The sequence below is a fragment of the Salarias fasciatus genome, chromosome 6 (assembly GCF_902148845.1).
Source record: "Salarias fasciatus chromosome 6, fSalaFa1.1, whole genome shotgun sequence".
Classification (NCBI taxonomy): domain Eukaryota; kingdom Metazoa; phylum Chordata; class Actinopteri; order Blenniiformes; family Blenniidae; genus Salarias; species Salarias fasciatus.
The window spans coordinates 4,413,593-4,432,692 of record NC_043750.1 but is presented as its reverse complement, the minus strand read 5'-3'; the positions used below and the strand labels follow the sequence as shown (position 1 = coordinate 4,432,692).

General features: G+C 44.5%; 1 protein-coding gene across 1 annotated transcript; it reads right to left on the bottom strand.

Annotated features, from left to right (window-relative positions):
• Window positions 1-2,297: 2,297 nt before the first annotated feature.
• Window positions 2,298-4,129, bottom strand: LOC115391001 (sialoadhesin-like). The gene is made up of 4 exons (XM_030095084.1): window positions 3,905-4,129; window positions 2,966-3,308; window positions 2,825-2,882; window positions 2,298-2,544 (listed from the first exon to the last, which is right to left on the bottom strand). Exons 1-4 carry the CDS (start codon window positions 4,083-4,085, stop codon window positions 2,407-2,409), a joined length of 720 nt encoding a protein of 239 aa, XP_029950944.1. The 5' UTR covers window positions 4,086-4,129; the 3' UTR covers window positions 2,298-2,406.
• Between the last annotated feature and the right edge of the window lie 14,971 nt (window positions 4,130-19,100).

Genomic DNA, 19,100 nt, shown 5'->3' with positions numbered 1-19,100 from the left:
CTTTAAAATATTATACTATATATATATATATTAACATATATATTAACAAACATGAATCCCAGTCAAAACTATTGAATGGAGAAATCTCTGCATTGTAATTCACACAATGCTTCTCTGGAGACAAATATACATTTTATCTAAATAGGATCCAAATTGTCTATGCCTATTATGCCCGTGTTAAGACAAATGATCAAACTTCTCTAAGTTTCAGGCTTGAAAGACGTACCAGGCAAGGCTGTCCACGCTCCTCGTCTCTCTTTGCTCTATTTATTTAACCACTAGCAGCAGCAATCAGATAGAACACTATTGTAAAAGTAATTAAAACAGCAAATCTGAATCACAAAACATGCCTCTACGCAGATGACGTCTTCCTGAAAAATGCACAAACATCACTTCATGAAACAATAGAGTTAATGGACAAGTTCTCATCACTCTCAGAATATTCTATAAATTGGAGTAAATCAGCAGTCCTTCCAATTAACTCCACTTTTCTACACACATCCAGAGCCCTGTTAAAGCCAGGGAACATCAAATACCTCGGGATTACCATCTCTGCCAAACTGTCAGACTGACACCCCTCTTATTAAAACAATGAAAGAGGACCTCACTCAATGGACAACACCTCCCATTTCACTCATGGGAATAATTGCAACCATCAAAATAATGATCTTGCCAAAAATTAATTACATTATTTCTATGATCCCAACAACACCACCCAAAACTACCAAATCAGTGATCTTCCATTCCTGAGTCCTGCCATCAAAAATCACAGCTGCTTCAAAAGCATTAATATCAGCACATCTGTGACAGCATGGTGGGAATTTCTGAAAATAACTGGGTCTTCACTTATCCCCTGCAAACTCACAACCATCTGGAACAATCCTGACATCCTGCAAGGGAAAAAAATAACAATAAACTTTCCTGGATGGCAAAACAAAGGAATAAGAATCTTCGAACAACTTATCACAGATAATTCATTTATTCAATTTAACGACTTAGTGGACGCTTATGGAATCAGCCAAAACAATTACCCAGAATACCGTCAGCTTAAATGAATAATTCAAACCAAATTTAATCTAGATCAGGCAGATTCAACTCTTAGGACCTGTCCACCCAAACATCGGAAATTCTTCAGAGGCATCAAAGGATGGGTTAAATGCAGAGGATGAATTTCGTTGTGCATTCTGTGTGTGTGTGTGTGTGTGTGTGTGTGTGTGTGTGTGTGTGTGTGTGTGTGTACTCATTTTCCTATCCTTGTGGGGACCAAATGTCCCCACAAGGATAGGAAAACCTGGAACGATGTGCCTTGTGGGGACCTTTTTTCCGGTCCTAAGTAGGAGAAACAGTGTTTTCTTGACCATGTTGTTGTTACTGATAAAAGTAAAAGGTCAAAAACATTTCTTTAGGGTTAGGCTTTGTTGTGGTTTGGGTTAGGGTTAGGGTAAGGGTCAGGGTTAGGGGCTAGACATGAATGGGAGTCAATGGTTGGTCCCCACAAGGATAGAAATACAAGACTGTGTGTGTGTGTGTGTGTGTGTGTGTGTGAGAGAGAGAGAGAGGGTTTCGATGTAAGATAAGGGTTCCGAAATAAAATAAGGCTGAGCCTCAAATAAGCACTAAAGCAAACTCTACATTCCAAATTCTAAAGCCAACTCAATACAGCAATTTGAAATTAACACTACGATTATAACGTGCCTCTAAATAAGAAAACTCACAATTCAATTCACATTTAATTGTCACTCAAGTGTGCTATGATTAATCGTACATTAATTAATTAATTTTTTATAATGCATTAGTTTATGATGTAATTAATGAATGTAATTAATGCATTAAAATGACAGCCCTAACTTCTTCAAAAATTGTGACCTGAAAAAAATAGTGCACCAGATCTTCACGTTTTTCTTTTTTATTCATTAATTCACAGAAAAAAAAGCATCATTTTATTTTTCTTCATTCTTATTGCAGATTTTTTTTACAAGTATACATTTTTATTCAAGCTTTAGTTTTTTTTTTTAATTTGTCCGCAGACAAAACTAAATTGAACTCTGTCTTCTCATGATTAGTTCATGAACATTGTCAGATAAATACAAATTACCAGTTGCTTTAAAAAATGTCAGTCACAAACATTGGTGCTTTTACTGATATGAAACACAGAACTGAAACTTAATGCAACAATGTGGTCAACATATTTAGAATAGTCATATTTACATTAACTGCTGAAGTGAAACCACCAGCTGGTGGCGCTGTGTGACGACCACATCATCCTCAGCCTGCTGAAGAGTAAAGATGGAGGCAGTGACTCAGGTTGATTCTGGTGACAAAGTCTGAAAGTGTCAAATGGTTCCAACAGTGGAACCTGTGAGCAGTGAACTCTTGTCAACGACGGAGCAGAAAATAAAGTGTGGTTTAGCGGGCAGGCCGTGTCGGGATGGTGTGGTAGACGTCGTGTGAGTGCGTCTGAGAGAAGTGGAGTCTGCTGTAGAGATGATCGTCCTGCTCTGCTGACCCAGCAGTGTCGTTCTCATACATGACGTCAGGACTCAGCTGAAGACACGAGACAAATCATATGGACACAACATGAGTTAAACTTGTTCTCCTGTTCAGCAGTGGAAATATCTATTCAGCCAATCACATGGCAGCAGACCAGCACATGTATGTATGATTACAGGCCCCAGAAGACTCCAGAAGACGTAGATCAAACATGTTGTTCTTGAGAACTGAGTCTGAATTATGATCCAGCATTGACAGAAATATCAGGGAACACGAGAACATAATCGAAGGATAAAATGTGAGAAAAAAAAAAGAGAACCATCCTGTTTCTTACCTGCTGTGTGTTTTTTGACATTTCAATCCCTGAAGATTGACTGGAAGTCTTCTTTTTCCTGCTTTTCAAATTGATGACAATGTTAATGAGTGAACAGTCAGTATTAATGACAACAATGTGAATCAGATCAGTGTTTCTCACCTCACACACACGATCACAGAGAGGAGGATGAAGAGGAGCAGAACAGCAGAGACTCCTGCAGCGACCACTTCCCACATTATTGTCACACTTTGGACTTTAAGAGTCTTCACAGCTGATCTGTCTGAGATGTTTGAGCCGGTTCTGACAGCACAGGAGTAGCTTCCTGCATGCTGATGGCTGAATGCTTCTAGAATCAGCTGTTTGTTGTTTGAGTTCAGAGGTTCACCGTTGAAGAACCACATGTAGTTTGAGTTGTGAGTCAGAGGACAGCTGGTGCTGCAGGTCAGAGTGACTCTCTGACCTTCTGTGACCTCTGGAGAAGGAGTCACCTTCACTTCCAGATCTGGGAGAAACATATCAAACAGAGATGTAACTGTTGTTAAAGACAGGAGAAGTTGAGTGTTTAATTGTTCCTCCTGGTGATTTCAGTGTCTAGTCTGAAAGTGGGCAAGTCTCTTCAAGAGCATTGGGATTATTTAATATTCTTCAGTTTTTTGCAGAAGACAAGAAGGTTGCTCCCTGTGGTTATCTTTGGTGATCTTCAACAGATAAACTCAGTCTTCAAACAGACATTTCCCAAGAAGTGTGACTGAACTCAGATTCATAAGTTAGGACACTCCACTGCAGTGAAACAGACTTTCTTTTGCAGAAACTGTTATGATTGTTGGGAATGTTTACAGTAGAAAAACAAATGCACCAATACTGTGGTGTTGAGTTGTTATAATTCAGCTGCAGTGGTTCTTCATAAACAATAATTTTCCGATCTGAAAGTGTTAGGGTTGACATTGTGTAGATCTTTATGACCACACTGAAGTGGGACATTTTCCACTTCACAGCTTCTTGTCAAAATGTCAATCAATAAACTGTACATTGTGAAAACACCATCAGCATTATAATGAGGTGTGTTCTGTTGTTGAGGGGTGTGAGAAATGTATTTACCTGTGACGATCAAAGTCACTCCAGGAGAGCCAAAAAGGTTTATAAATCCATCAAACTCTCTGACATTGAACCTGTATTCTGCTGAGTCATTCTTCTGAACATTTCTCAATGTGAGGATGTGTTGGTTCTTCTTGCTGCCATCAAACTGCACTTTACCTCCATCCTCTGTCAGCACCTTCATTTCTCTCTTTGTTTGATACCAATTATTGGACTTTGGCTTGAAGGATTCAGAATAATAAGATTGACATGAGATGTTGACTGAGGATCCTTTCAGAGCACAGATTCTCCTGCTGGCATAAACAACTCTCCAACATCTCTGATCATTAACACCTGGAGATGAAATCAAAGAAAAGACTCAGTTTAATGACTGAAGTCAGTACAAGTCTGACAGAAAGTGAACTGATCTGCTTTGTACGCTGGTCACTGCTGGTCTCTGATGTGCAGGTGTGTTTAATGTCTAAAGTAAACCTCCATCACCTTTGATTTTTACATGGAAACTGGAATACAGTGCTGTTGTTGTTGTACTACTTCATCATAGCTGATTTAAATCATTGTCAAATTGTGATGCTAAGAACTTATGAAGTGAAACATGAACACGAATGAGTTGATACTTACAGACATGAGCAGTGTTCAGGTCCTCGTGGTCTTTCACAGTACAGAAGAATCTGTCTGTTGAGGAGGTCCAAACAGTCACCTGTTTATAATATCCTCTACGTGTGTTTTGGTTGTAAGTTTGAACTAAAGTCACAGCATCAGTCTGAGGACAGTTGGTTTTACAGGTCAGAGTGACCTTACATGCAGTGACTGGAGTCCTTTGAACATGTAACTCTGTATGGAAATAAAACATGTTGCAGCAGTTCATTGATGTCATTCATATAATAAAAGGAACTGTTCAAAATATCAGTATAAAATAACAAAGGTGTGTGAGAGGGAGGAGTGTGAGGGTGTGAACTTGACCTGTGGGATATGTGATGGAGCAGGACTCATCTGCTGACGTCTGCTCAGAAGAACACATTCTGCCTTTAGCATAGGTCACAGTGAAGCAGGTGTGTGTTACAGAGTCTGCACCAAACCAAAGACATGCAGTCATTTGTCAGCTGTGAAAGTGTGGACACAGAAATGTTCCAGCATGATGAAAAGCTGCTTGTTGTCACTCACCCACTGAGACTGGAGGGGCTCTGAGGTCCTGGTAGCCTCTGATAGCACAGGAGTATGAGACTGCTGAGTCACTGCTGACCAGCTCTTGGTACCAGGGAGACCAGTCCTCATAGAGAAAGTCTCCGTTCTTGTACCAGATGTAGGCTGCAGGGTTTTCAGTCAGAAGACAGCTGCTGCTGCACATCAGAGAGACTGTCTGTCCCTCAGTGGAAGGAACCACCTTCACCTGAAGGTCTGAACAGAAGCTCTACTCATTTAAGAGCTCAGACATTGGAGAACAAATGTTGTGACAAATCTTTTACCGAATACGGTGAGATGAACGGCATGTTTCCAACAGTCCTGTGGCGTCTCAGTAACGCTGCTGCAGCAGTAAGAGTTTCTGTCAGTGTCTCTCAGATCATTGATTGTCAATGTGGGGAAACTTTGCTGTGACTTGTACGTCACTCGAGGTTCATCTGCAGGGAAATTAGACCGAACAAGAATGCTTCCAATCCACTGTAGAGTGTACCAGTTCTTTACTGAAGTGGGATGTTTGTTTGAACAGTTCAGATGAACTGAAGAACCTTTTAAAGCACAGATGTTGGTTTGTTGTGCCTGAAGCCCTGCAAGAGAAGATTTCATCAGGAAACAACTTTAAGAGATGTGTCCAGTTTTGATACCATCCCTCTCAGCAGAACAAGTTGAAATCCTGCTCATGGCTCGTCTCTTTCATCCATTCTTTCTACTCTCACATTATCAGAGGTTGAAGCTGATCTGAGCTAACATCTCTGTACTTTATAGTTCATCCTACAGAGTCTGCTCGCCCATCACTCACTAACACAAGACAAAAGACTCAGTATAGTTCACTTTTAACAGCCTTTGAAATTCAGTAGGAAAACCAAGTTTTCAGTGTAAATTGACACAGGCACAGGGAGAACATGTAAACTTGAGGATAGAGTCCAGATGCAGTCAGTTTGTGAAGTTTTCTATTTTGAGATAAAATAAGTCAGTCTTACCTGAGAAACACAGAATGAAACCCAGAAAAATACATCGAACTTCTTTCAACAACATGATCACTGCTGATGTCAATGAACAATCAAATTGTTTGACAGTTTGATACTTTATATCATCTGTGGTTTGATCAAAGCTCATAAACTGACTCAAAGTCTCAAAATTTGACGGCAACTGAGCGTCACGAGAAAGTCGAAGAGAAAATGAACCACAGATTATTTTTAGTGCCTTTACATTCAGTCTCAATGCAAGAAAATAACACCTCCTCTTCCTTCTTCTTCCTTCCTGCTTCCTTTGTTCTTCTCTGAAATTGTTTAATCAGTAGAGATCTGAACAATATGTGATGTGCTCAATCTATTTCCAGTCATGCCATCATGAACCCAGCAGCTTTTCTCTTTTCATGGTTCATGATGATCTGTGATAAATTAGATAAATGCGTCAATAGAAAAGGAAACAGCTCCAGGTTTTCATCAGAATGTTGTTCTGATGATGCATTTATGAAAAGTTGCATTTCTCCTGTCAAATATATAAAACCTGCCTACATTTTCAAATCAACTTTAACAAATCTTAGTGCCTTGGAAGAGGGACATTCAGTTGGCTGTAAAGAGAGGACTTCCTCTGACTTTGGATGAAGTTATCCTCCAGACATCCAGGATTGGGAGGAAGACTCTTAGGTTCTCCTGAGCCAGAGCAACTTGACCCTTCTGGAGTGTCCAAAACAAACTCCCTGGTGACAAGACTCCAGGAGTTGATGAGATACGCCTTGAGCTGCTTCAGTCCCTGGACATTGTGACGCTATAATATTATATTGTTTATTGAAATGCTGTCTTAATATTGTAAATTTAAGGAATATGTATGCACTAAAAAGCAATACAGAAAAGAATACAGATTAATTGTAACTTGTCTGATGTGTGAGTTTGTATGTGTTGGCCTAATACAATTTCGAGGCTGCATTGTTTTTTTTTTTGTGTGCTCTTACACTGAAGGACACAAACCCGAAGTTCTGCAATGAACGATGGGGTGCTCAGTGTGAGCTTATGCAGGTAACCGTTACCAATGTGTGGTATGTTTGTCCTCTGCGAAATGTGCATGTTATCATGGTATTCCTGCCCTAAAGATGAGTCCAACAATAGTTTGCAAGGTTTGTAAGTTTGTTTTTTTTTTCTAATGGATGTGGGATTCAATTTGTGTTATCCTTAAATGTGAAGGGGTGGACTTAATAAGTTCTTAGAACTTCTACCTGCTCCTTTTTGAGCACAGTTCAAATATTATTTGATACATGGACAACTGCTGCTATTGTTGCTGCTCAAATAAAGAGATTGATTGATTGATTGATTGATTGAATTAACTAAATGTTCTGTGTTTGAACATAAAACCTAACTTGCACATGTTACCGGAACCAGACCCAGGGGAATCTGGACCAGCAGCAAGCGTCACACAGGCCAGAGAGCACTGTGTAGCCAGTATATGTAGTGTACTGGATCAGAGAGGAGACAGGCCACAGCTCGTTTATTCTGAGCTCCAAACGTAATCAGCATTCACATTCATAGTCCAAGTGCTAGTTACAACAGAAAAAAAAACCTTTCTCCAATAAGGCAAAATAAAGTATTTTAACAGAAAGTGCAACAACTTCATCAAAATATCCTTTAGAAAAGAAAATAAATAACAGTTGATCTAAAATAACTTAAAACCATGACAAAAATATTACATGTCTTCAAAGAATCATCAAACTAAAACTACCTGCAGACCCTCTTTTAGTTATGGCAGGACACACCTAATGACAGAAGAAAACAAAATGGCGGTGCGCACTAGAAGAACGTGTTGGCAAATACTCAAAATAACCTGGGGAGGTGGGAGGGGGGCTTTTTTCAGCAAAACTTAATGTAGTCTTTTTCAACTCACTCCACACACTATAGACACAAACTTTTTGGATCCAGGGACTCCTTTCAGGGAAGAGCATTTTTCAAGACTTATAATAATTATATCAATTAAACTCAATCTGTCACATGCAAGTCTAAATGTCATCTGAATTATCTTTTTCTTTTTTGAATGATGTTCAAACCATGTATTGACATTTGAGTAATGTCGATACAAATTCTATAACTTTGAAAACAGGTTTCTTTTTAATGAAGCTACATTTCCACTTGACAGCATTTCTTTCTCACTCAGGATCACCACCATCCAGCAGTGCTTCATTAGTAGTTATTAGGGGTGTAACGAAATTTCGTTGCGAAATAAAAAAAATGACAAAATAAAATTCAAAGACGCATGAATTAAAAAACGCGAAAAGGTGCCTTCGCACCACTGAGAATGATGATTTTTGACCCTCCTCGCCTGCCTAAACACTCGCTTCAATATGGAGGAAGACGAAGATGAGCTGACGCTCCTTCGTCAAATAAATCTCGGGCTGCAACTATTACTCGAGTAACTCGAGTACAAAAAATGATAGAGGCAAATTTCATACCTCGAGGCTTCGTTTAATTAACCTCACGTGGCGATGAGGTGCGCGCACATGTGTTAGAGAGAGAGAGAGAGAGAGAATGAGAGAGAGAGAGAGAGAGAGAGAGATTTTTCGATTTTTAAAACACACTTTTATTTACAGTTTGCAGTGGTACAGTGTGTGAGACTCTAAAACTCAATCATTCAGATTAAAAAATTGGCAAAATGAAGTTCATTGTTGTCCATACAGCACAGAATGTTCTTAAAACACCAGACCTCTTTAAAAGCATTTTGTTTTGTTTAAAAACAATGATAAAAATCCTCCACTGGAGGTCTCCAGTCCGTTTTCTCAAGGGTGGCTTGTATAAAATCTTCCACTGTGTCCCGGCTCCAGGTCCAGCCTGTCCCAGTCTCTGTGACCACACAGTGGGGGGCCTGTTGCTCAGTCCACCCTTGTGGATGCTCTTCACACAGTTCCTGTAAAATATATTTTTGTCTGCTTTGTGCAAAGAAAGTCTCTCAGGCTGTGTGGTCTTCAGGAGGGGGTCGGACAGATCCCCCAGCTCCAGGCTCAGCAGGACCTCGGGGAAGGGGTCGTCAGCATCCGGGGAGAGTTCTCCTCGGCTGTCCCTCCTCAGCAGGCTCCTGTCTCTGGGCGTCATCCGTCTGGGCAGATGGACTGCATCCCCAGCAGAGAGCCCAGGGCCTGGGCGTCGCTCAGGTCCGGCCCCACAGCATCCACAAGCTGACCCACGGTGAGGGTCCCAGACTGGATCAGCCTTCCGGTCAGGCCGGGGGTCAAGGCTCCGCTGATGTCCAGTCTGGATCCGTGGATCAGGGGTTCTTTCAACAGCCAGTGCAAAGAGTCGGCTTTCAGGCACCTTCTGCGTGAAAATAAGGCTAGAGGTATATGAAATCCGTTTTATTTTTTCCCCAATTCCGTTTTATTTTTTCCCAAATTCCGTTTTTTCCGTTTTAATATTTCTGAATTTGGTGGGGGGGTTTTTTATGCTCATTTTACCATAAAAAAAGGTGTCTGGTAAGTGGAAATGAATAAATGTCCACTATTTAATAGGATATAACAGTCGATTTAATGTTTAAAGTCCTGCAACAAAGAAATAATTTTCAATTAGTCGCATGCGTCTTTGCGAGTCCAGTCCACAGTACGTTGACAGCATTTACGAAAAAAGCTTTTACCCTGAGGCATAAAAGTCCGTGTATTGTTCTGCTCTGTATTTGGCGCTTAGCGTGGAGTTTCATAACTTTTTTGAATGTGTGAGAGGGGAGGGAGCAGCTCGCTTGGACATCGTGTTGTTGCGTCGCGTCTCGTAGTGGCTGGAACGCGTGTTCACATTTGTTTTCAATTGTATTTTGACGCAAAATCGTGGAAAGCATTTGGCGTTGTGAACGCAGCTTTAGCATGTTAGCAGCGCTGTGGAAGTGACGTACACGTTGCAACAGCTCGGGCGGTCCCCCCGGTATGTTTGCTTTGCACTATAAGGTTCCATTTTCTCCCGAAAACTGAATTTCAGACCAGATTAGGGCGAATTCCGCAATATTCCGCGTTTTATTCCAATTCCGTTTTTATTGGACATTTCCGCGATTCCGTTAACACGGATTTCATATGGCTCTAAATAAGGCCCAGCATTTAAATAAACTCTGGTAAAACGGAGGCCCCCCTTGAGGTTTAGAAATTTGGGATCAGTCAAAAACAGAACATTATCCAACCCCAACTTATTGGCCCGCCTCAGGATGCAGCTGGCCACGCCTCTCCACAATAGATCCGCCGGTCCTGCGAGGTACCTCTGCTGGAACTGGAGTCTAAAAATGGCGGTCCGGCTGGCCAAGTGGACCAGGCCCTGGCCCCCCTCCCCCCTGTGGCACCCAGTGCAGACCATCCCAGAAAAAAATCAACCATTTTCTTTTGAATTTGAGCCAGGAGGCCTGGAGGAGGGTCTGCACTGGTGAGTCGATGCCACAGCTGGGATGCAACCAGGTTGTTTAAAACCAAGACTCTGCCCCGAAGTGACATTTTTGGGAGAAGCCACCTCCACTTGGAGAGCTTACCCTCCACCTTTCCCATGACGGTCTCCTGAACAAAGTGTTCCTTTCCAATGTAAATCCCCAAATATTTGAGGCTCTCCCTCCTCCATGTTAAATTTTGGGGAAGAACTGGGAGACCGCCATGCCACCTGCCGACAGCAAGGGCCTCGCTCTTCCCCCAGTTGACCCTTGCCGCGGATGCCACATTGAAATCTTTAATAATATTAACTAAAATATCTTCGTCCCCTTGATTCCTTATGAAAACAATAAGTTCGTCTGCATAGGCCGATAAAATCATGCTTTCACTAAGACCTGGTAAAAGCAGACCCTGCAGACTGGAACGTAGCTTAGAGAGGAGGGGCTCCAGGGAGAGCGCATAGAGCATCCCAGACAGAGCACAGCCCTGCCTGACACCTCTACACACCCTAAAAGGAGCACACAGACTGCCGTTGATCTTCAGCACACTCTCAATGTCCCTGTACAGCACCTGGATCTTAGCTATGAAACCAGCGCTGGACCCAAAACTTTCCATGACCCTCCAAAGAAAGCTGTGTTCAACTCGGTCAAAAGCCTTTTCCTGGTCCACTGAAATCAGACCAGCATCGATGTCCAAAGAACAAGAGACTTCCAAAACGTCCCAAATCAGGTGGACGTTGTCCACCATGGACCTGCCGGGGACACAGTAGGTCTGATCCCGGTGGAGGACCTGCTCCATAGCCCCCCCCAGCCTGGAGGCCAAGACCTTGGACAGGAGTTTGTAATCCACACAGAGCAAGGACACGGGGCGCCAGTTCTTGATGTCCTGCAGGTTCCCCTTCTTGGGGAGCAGCGTGAGGACTGCTCTCCTGCAGGACACTGGCAAGGAACCAGAGGCCAGACACTCGTTGTGGACGTCCAGGACATCCGTACCCAGGATGTCCCAGAACGCCTTGTAGAACTCGGCGGTGAGCCCGTCGATCCCAGGAGACCTGCCCGTTGGCATCGCCTGCAGCGCTGCCCACAGCTCCTGCATGTCCAGGCAGGCCTCCAGTTGTTCGTTGGTCTCCTCAGAGACACGAGGCAGTCCCCTCAGGAACCCCTCCAGGAGCTCCTGCTCCTCCGTGAACTCACTCCCGTACAGGGAGGAGTAGAAGCCCACCGCCGTCCTCCGTATCTGGCATGGTTCGGTGATCTCCTCCCCCGTGTCTGAAAGCAGTGCATAGATCACTCTCCCCTGTCTGGCCTTTTTCTCCAGGCTAAAGAAGAAGCTAGAGGGAGCATCCATCCCTGTGATGGTCTGGTACCGGGACCGAACCAGTGCGCCCTGCACTTTAACGTTCAGCAGGTCGGCTAAAGTAATTTTTTTCCTTTTGAGGTTTTCAAAGTCACCTCGATTTCCTGTGGACTCACTTAAATGTTCCAGTTCCACTATCTCGGTCTCCAGATCCTTCATAGATCTGGTGATATCACTTGTGACATTGAGGGTGTGCTGCTGACACAGGAGTTTGATCTGCGTCTTACCGTGGTCCCACCACTGCCTAAGACTGCTAAAATCTCCCGTCCTCTGTCTAAAACCCTGCCAAAAAAACATTAAAGCCTCCCTAAAACTTTTATCAAATGTTAAAACAAAGTTAAAATGCCAGTAAGCACTCCTTGGTCTGACATCCCTGATAAAAATACTGCTTAAAAGTAGACAATGATCAGTAAAACCAACCGGTAAAATATCACACCTCCTAAAAACATTAAAATGATGCTTAAAACAATAAATAGGATCCAGCCTGGCTGAGGAGACCCTGCTCTCTCTACAGTGGACCAGGTGTCCTGCTGACAGTCAGGATGCATCCTTCTCCAGACGTCCACAACGCCCTGAGAGTGGACCAGCTGCTTCAAGACGTGCTGAGAGGCTGGATGAGGCTCTGCATGGTTGCGATCTAAAGTCGCATCTTCCATGCAGTTAAAATCCCCACCCACAAACAAATAATCCTCCGACCCACACCCACTTACCACCTCAGATAGTTTGAGGAAAAACTGCTTCCTCTCTGCACCGGCTGTTGGAGCATAAATGTTAATAAATACAAGTTTAAAATGGTGGAACTGAGCTTTAACTAAAAGCAGCCTCCCCTGTACACAATGCTGGACCTCCAGTGAGTCGGGGTTAAAAGCCCTGGAGAAGAGGAGGCCCACTCCTCCACTGAGAGGAGTAAGGTGGCTTAAGATGGCCTCCCCTCTCCATTCCCTCCTCCATTCAGCCTCAGTGCTAAAATCACTATGCGTTTCTTGAAGGAACAGGACGTCGATCTTCTTAAAGGAATACTCCGAAGATTTTGGACCCACGCCCTATCCCGATCATTTACGAGTGAGATAAGCTCATAAATACCTTTTTTTGTGTCCGTTTGTCCAGTTCCTGGCTAACAGCTGTTAGCATCATAGTTAGCTTAGCTCAACTACGGCAGGTGAAAAGGAGACAGAGCCAAACTGAGAAAGTGGACAAAATACTCCTTCCAGTGGTCCAGGGGACGGCGTATTAGCACGTGAAGTAAATCCGAATGGTTATAAAGCATTTTAAAAGACGTGTTTTCTTTTCAATCCCTTAAAATAATGTTTTGATCCACACAGACCTGCGCATGTGCAGCGCTCCGCAGAAGGATATACCGGAGCACAGTAGTAGAAGCACAGACTCAGCTGCTGTGCGCCTGGTATATCCTTTCGCAGCGCACTATGCTTGTGCAGATCTGTGTGTATCAAAACGCTATTTTAAGGGATTGAAAAGAAAACACGTCTTTTATACGCCGTCCCCTGGACCACTGGAAGGAGTATTTTGTCCACTTTCTCAGTTTGGCTCTGTCTCCTCTTCACCTGCCGTAGTTGAGCTAAGCTAACTACGATGCTAACAGCTGTTAGCCAGGCACTGGACGAACGGACACAAAAAAGGTATTTATGAGCTTATCTCACTTTGTAAATGATAGGGATAGGGCGTGGGTCCAAAATCTTCGGAGTATTGCTTTAAGTGTGGCTGTCTCATAAACTGACTGTCTCTTTCTCAGATCTCTGGCTCCATTTATATTTAAAACACCCAGCTTAAAAACATCCATGATAAATGAGATGTCTAAAACCAGGATAAGAACAAATAAATTAATTAAAAAACACTTGGCTGCCATCTTTATCATTTAGTTGTTTTTTTGCTTTTGGCACCAGTTTTTTCAACCTGTAACATTCCTGGTCAGTTAGGCCGGACTCATGTCTGTTCCTCATGTGTACCCTGGCTAAGAAAATAAAACCATTTAGATTCGGGAAATAATCCCCCACCTTCACCCTGTGCTGATCTTTGGTCTGGGGTAAAAATGTCTTGATTTTGTCTGCGCTGTATGGTGACCTGTTTCTCTGTGAGCTGCTAAAAGAAACATCACTGCTGTCTGACACACACTCACTGTCACTGTCTGACAGCCGCCCCTCCACACAGCTTTTCTTTGCATCTGCATTCTTACCTTCTTTCTTTCTTTTACCTGGTTTAACTCTGTCCATTCTATCTGCCTCCATCTCCTCCTCCTCCACCTGTTCAGCCCAAGAGGCGCTCCTGCCTGCCTCCCCTTCCTCCTCCACCACTTTCCCTCCCTGCTCCTTTTCCACCTGCTCCTCCACCACTGTCTCACCCTGATCCCGCTCCACCTGTCCCTCCACCTCACCTTGCTTCTCCTCCCCTCCACCCACTATTTTTTCCTGTTTTTTCTCTTTTTTCCAATCCACCTCCACAGTGTTATTTACATTAGTGTCGGTGTCCCTCCACCCGGCAGACTCGCTCTCCTCTCCCCTGCCGTCACCCGCTGCTTCACCCGGTGTATTTACACTCCTCCCCCCGTGCTCGGTGCTCTCCTGTGGGGCCACGACAGATCGCCTCCTCGGGAAGGTCCGATCACCTGGTCCGTCCCCAGGCGTTGGCCCGTTGCGGCAGCGCCGGGTCCCGCGGAACCTGGTCCCGCCGGGCCCGCCTCCGCCGAGCCAGACCCAGCAGAGCCAGATCCTGCTGAACCAGATGGAGCAGACGCGGCCGGGCAGGCCCTGATGGTGTGTCCCTCCTGTCCACAGCCGAAGCACTTCATGCCAGCTGAGCTCGCGAAAACCATGTAGTCATAATCATTTACTCTCACGCGGAACCTGAGGTTCAGCTCCTCGCTCCGGTTGTTGAGTATCATAAATACGTGTCTTCGGTGGCACACGGCGTTCTTCAGCAGCTGAGACTTACATCCAGACAGGATGTCCTTCACCGAGGACACCACCTTTCCAAATCTGGACAGCTCGCGGATCAGAAGCTCATCTGGCACAAAGGGAGGGACGTTGGACAGGACGACCCGGACAGCCGGCTGAGACAGCGGCTGGACCGGGACGAACCTGTCTGCGACGGTAATGCCCGACTCCACCACAGCGTTAGCCTGCTCCACCCGGTCCAGGAAGATCACCACGGCGCTGTTCATCCGCGCGACCAACTTCACATTGTCATAGCCCACTTTCTCCCCCACCGCCAGGGCCACGTCCTCCATGCTGCAGGGGAACTGGGCCACAACCCGGACCCCGTGTTTGCGGGTGAGCTGTCTGAGGTTGGTCATGGCTGCAGCCAGACCCCCAAACAGACCACAAAACCCACCAAGAACCCAAATAAACGATATAAACTAATAAAAGTGCTCTGTGATTAATAAACTACAGTGAATGTGAACATTAACAACTTAAACAAACAGAAAAAACAAGCTAAACGCCACACAACACACTCCACGCTCTCACACACTCCAGCCGCCGCCCACTCCCAGCATGCACCGAGAGAGAGAGAGAGAGAGAGAGAATGAGAGAGAGAGAGAGATGTGGATTGCTGAGCAAGCGATGCTGGACCGTGTACTGACACCTGTCCCGTCATGAATTCCTGTCAGGTGGGGTCCGGCGGATTGATCCGCGGACGTCTGCAATAAGCCCAAATTTTGTGACCACATTGCGTTTATCTGCCGGTCGCGCTGGTATACACATGCGCCAGAGCGCCATCAGGCTGCAGCTCCGTCTACAAAGACACCCAGAGGATGAAAAACTGGAATCCACTGGAAAAAAGAAATCAATTTATTTTATCTGTACTTATGAGCAGGTTTTCATTTTGGCCTTGCATTCGTGTGTTCAGTTCATTCAGATGATGAAAAATATCTGCCAGGTATGCCAGCCTTGCACACCACTCATCACTTGCAAGCAGCTTTGCGTGATCGGACCCCTCACTTGTCAGAAACACTTTAAGTTCCTCTCGCAGCTCATACACACGGGCCAGCACCTTGCCGTGCGACAACCATCGGACCTCCGTATGAAACAGCAAGGCTTTGTGCTTCGCTCCCATTTCCTCACACAAAGCTGCAAATATGCGACTTTTCACGGGGCGTGACTTCACAAAGTTCACCATGCGCACAACATCATCCAACACAGGAACGAGGTCTGCTGGTAAAGTCTTGGCTACGAGGGCTTCGCGGTGTAAACAGCAGTGCGTAATGATCACATCTGGGTTTTTTTCCTTCACTCTGTTTACAAAGCCTTTGGTGCGCCGGACCATGGCTGCAGCTCCAGCAGTGCAGACACTCGTGCAGTTTTCCCACTCAGCCCTCCTTTTTCCAGATATTTTGATGTGACCCAAAAAATTTCCTCTCCTGTTGTTTTTTCTGGCAAAGCCTTGCAGAAGAAAAAGTTTTCTCTGATTGTGTCTCCATCCACAAAACGCACATTGGCCGAGAGTTGAGCATGTCCACTTATATCAGTAGACTCATCAAGTTGCAACACAATTTTACTACTGACACGGATCTTGTCCAAAACCACACTTTCAATGTCGGCAGACATCTCGTTAATATGTCTGGAAATTGTGTTATCTGAGAGAGGGACTTTGGCTGTTTCTTTGGCCGCTTCGGGTCCGAGCATCTCATTTACAATGGCTTTGCAGGCCGGAAGTATTAATTGTTCTGCCACAGTGTGGGGCTTTTTTGATTTAGCCACAAGTTCAATGACGTGGTAGCTAGCTTTAAGGGCTCTCTCGTTTACTTTTGCAGTTTTTCTCATGAAAGGTGCCTGTTTCTCTGTGTGGTCACGCAGGTGAACAAAATACTCCACATTTTTGTTTTGAAGTGAAGGGTGTTTTGTTTGGAGATGGCCTTTAAGCTTACTTGGGACCATGGCACAGCTGGAGAGCTTTTCACCACATACCAAGCACAACGGTTTTGGTGCCGTCGCATGTCCGGTAAAAGTAAATCCAAATGAAAGATCGCTTTCGTTGTATTGCCTCGTGCCAGAAACTTTGCTGGACGTCACCGTCTTTGCCTTCTTTTGACTTCCACTCATACTAGGGCCTTCATCTGGGTCCGGATTTTGTCCAGGGTCCAGTTCAGAGTCAGCATTTTTTCTCTTCAAAAACGTAACCATTGCTTTCACCGTCATCCTGCTATCCACAATGCCACCATCAATGCCACCTGCTCTAATTGTCTCCAAGCACAAGGCAATTACCTGCAGCAGATACCTGCTGCTGCCACCTACTGGTATGGAAGAGTAGGCTACTACATTCTGCCAGGCGCGAGACGCAAAGGCACACAAATTGATAATTTCCCACAGCCCACCTGACAATATCTCGCCGCGGCACAGTGGTTGAAAAACACTGGTCTCGATGCTGAATTGTATACAACTGTCACTGATACGAGGGTGTACCCAAAAAAAAACGGAATTTGATTATAACTTTTTATTTATGACATTTCAAAATAAAACACCACCGTCGCCTTCAAAATAATCCCCATCTGCATTAATGCAGCGCTCAAGCTGTGTCTCCCACTTCACCAATGCGTCGTCAGACCCGCGCGTAAAAGTGCCATTTTTTGCCAGCTGCGATTTTTCTGTCACCTCCTCCACATCTGCAAACCGCTGTCCCTTCAGCTCTTTCTTCAACCTGGGGAACAAGAAAAAGTCACTGGAGGCTACATCTGGCGAATAAGGTGGATGGGAGAGGAGATTCGTCTCATTCTTCGCCAGAAACTGCGTGAGGCGCAGCGCCGTGTCCGCTGGCGCTCTGTGGTGGTGGATCAACCGGCTCCACTCCGCCACTCCGCGGGCCGCTTCCTCCTCACATCCTCACGGAGCGTCTGAGGACTTCCATGTAGTAGTCCTGATTTACAGTCTGACCTGGAGGGACAGACTTGCTGTGGACGAGACCCTGGACAGCCAGGAAGCAGCTCAGCATTGTTTTCACGCTGAGCGGACCTGACGCGCCGACATCTGGCCCTTCTCAAACCCCCGGACCACTCATGGTCCTGATTCTTCGCCAGAGCATCATCCTTGTAGGCTTGCTGCAACAAGGTGAGTGTTTCTGCTGCTGTTTTTTCCCAGCAAAAAGCAGAATTTAATGTTTGCGCTGCTCTGGCTTCCCAGTCAATGTCGCCATTTTGGAAAAAATCGCAGACCGCCTCTGCACTCTGTTGCTATAAATAGCGCCTGACAGGCGTCAGTGTAACTCTCGGAGCTCAAATTTCTCACAGATGTGCACGAGGCTTACCTGCAGCACATCTGACAGCCAGAAGTCGGAACTCATTATTATTATTGTTTTCTGACCAAATTCCGGTTTTTTTTGGGTACCCCCTCGTACTTCATATCAGTTTGATGAAATCTCATAAAGTGGCTTAGAATTCTCAAAAATCAACAGTGGCTGACCTTCACAGAAAAAGGTAAAGACATGTTGATTCATGAATTAATTTGCATGCCTTTACAAGCCATTTTAATGTGGGCCAGGGCACCACTTCTCTGTTCTTCTTCCTTCTTTCTTCTCTGAAAATGTTTGATAACAAGTCATGTGAATAATGTGTGATGTGCTCAAGCTGTTTGACGTCATGTTGAAGTTGTTTTCTATTCAAAATGTTCTCCAATGATAAATCAGGTCAAAATAATCTATTAGTCCAACAGGAAGCAGCATCAGAAGTGACGTGTTTTCAGGTCAACGTTTATCTGATGACGCATCGATGAAAAGTTCTATTTCCATCAAGAGACAGGAAACATTTGAGTCTATTGTTGGTTCTCTGTCATAGTAAACTGTTTGAGGATGAACCTGCAGACCCAGGACAAACACAGAAAGACAGATGAAAAACAAATTCACCTGTAGTCTTGAAGTATTTTTTCCAAAACTTTGTTTTTACTTAAAGTCTTTGTTAGCAGACAGATAAACCAAATCCTATTTTGCATCATTTGTAAAGATTTTCAATATTTATATTGTGTAATCAGACACACAGTATCAAATGTATGCCAGTCTTAATTAACAAGTAAAAGTTTTTTTAAAGGGTCACATGGTGCAGTCTTTATCTCTCTTACCTCCCAGTGAGAAGGTTGTGGGTTCAAGCACAAGGGCCTTTCTGTGTAGGGTTTGCATGTTCTCCCCGTGTGTTTGTGTGGATTTCTTCAAGGTGCTCCAGTTTTTTTGGGAACCTAAACTGGCCCTCGGTGTGTGTGTGTGTGCGTGGTTGTCTGTCTCCGTGTGTTTGCCCTTTGATGGGCCGACAACCTGTCCAGGATGCATCCTGGGTCAGGGGCCAAAAGTATAATCTGT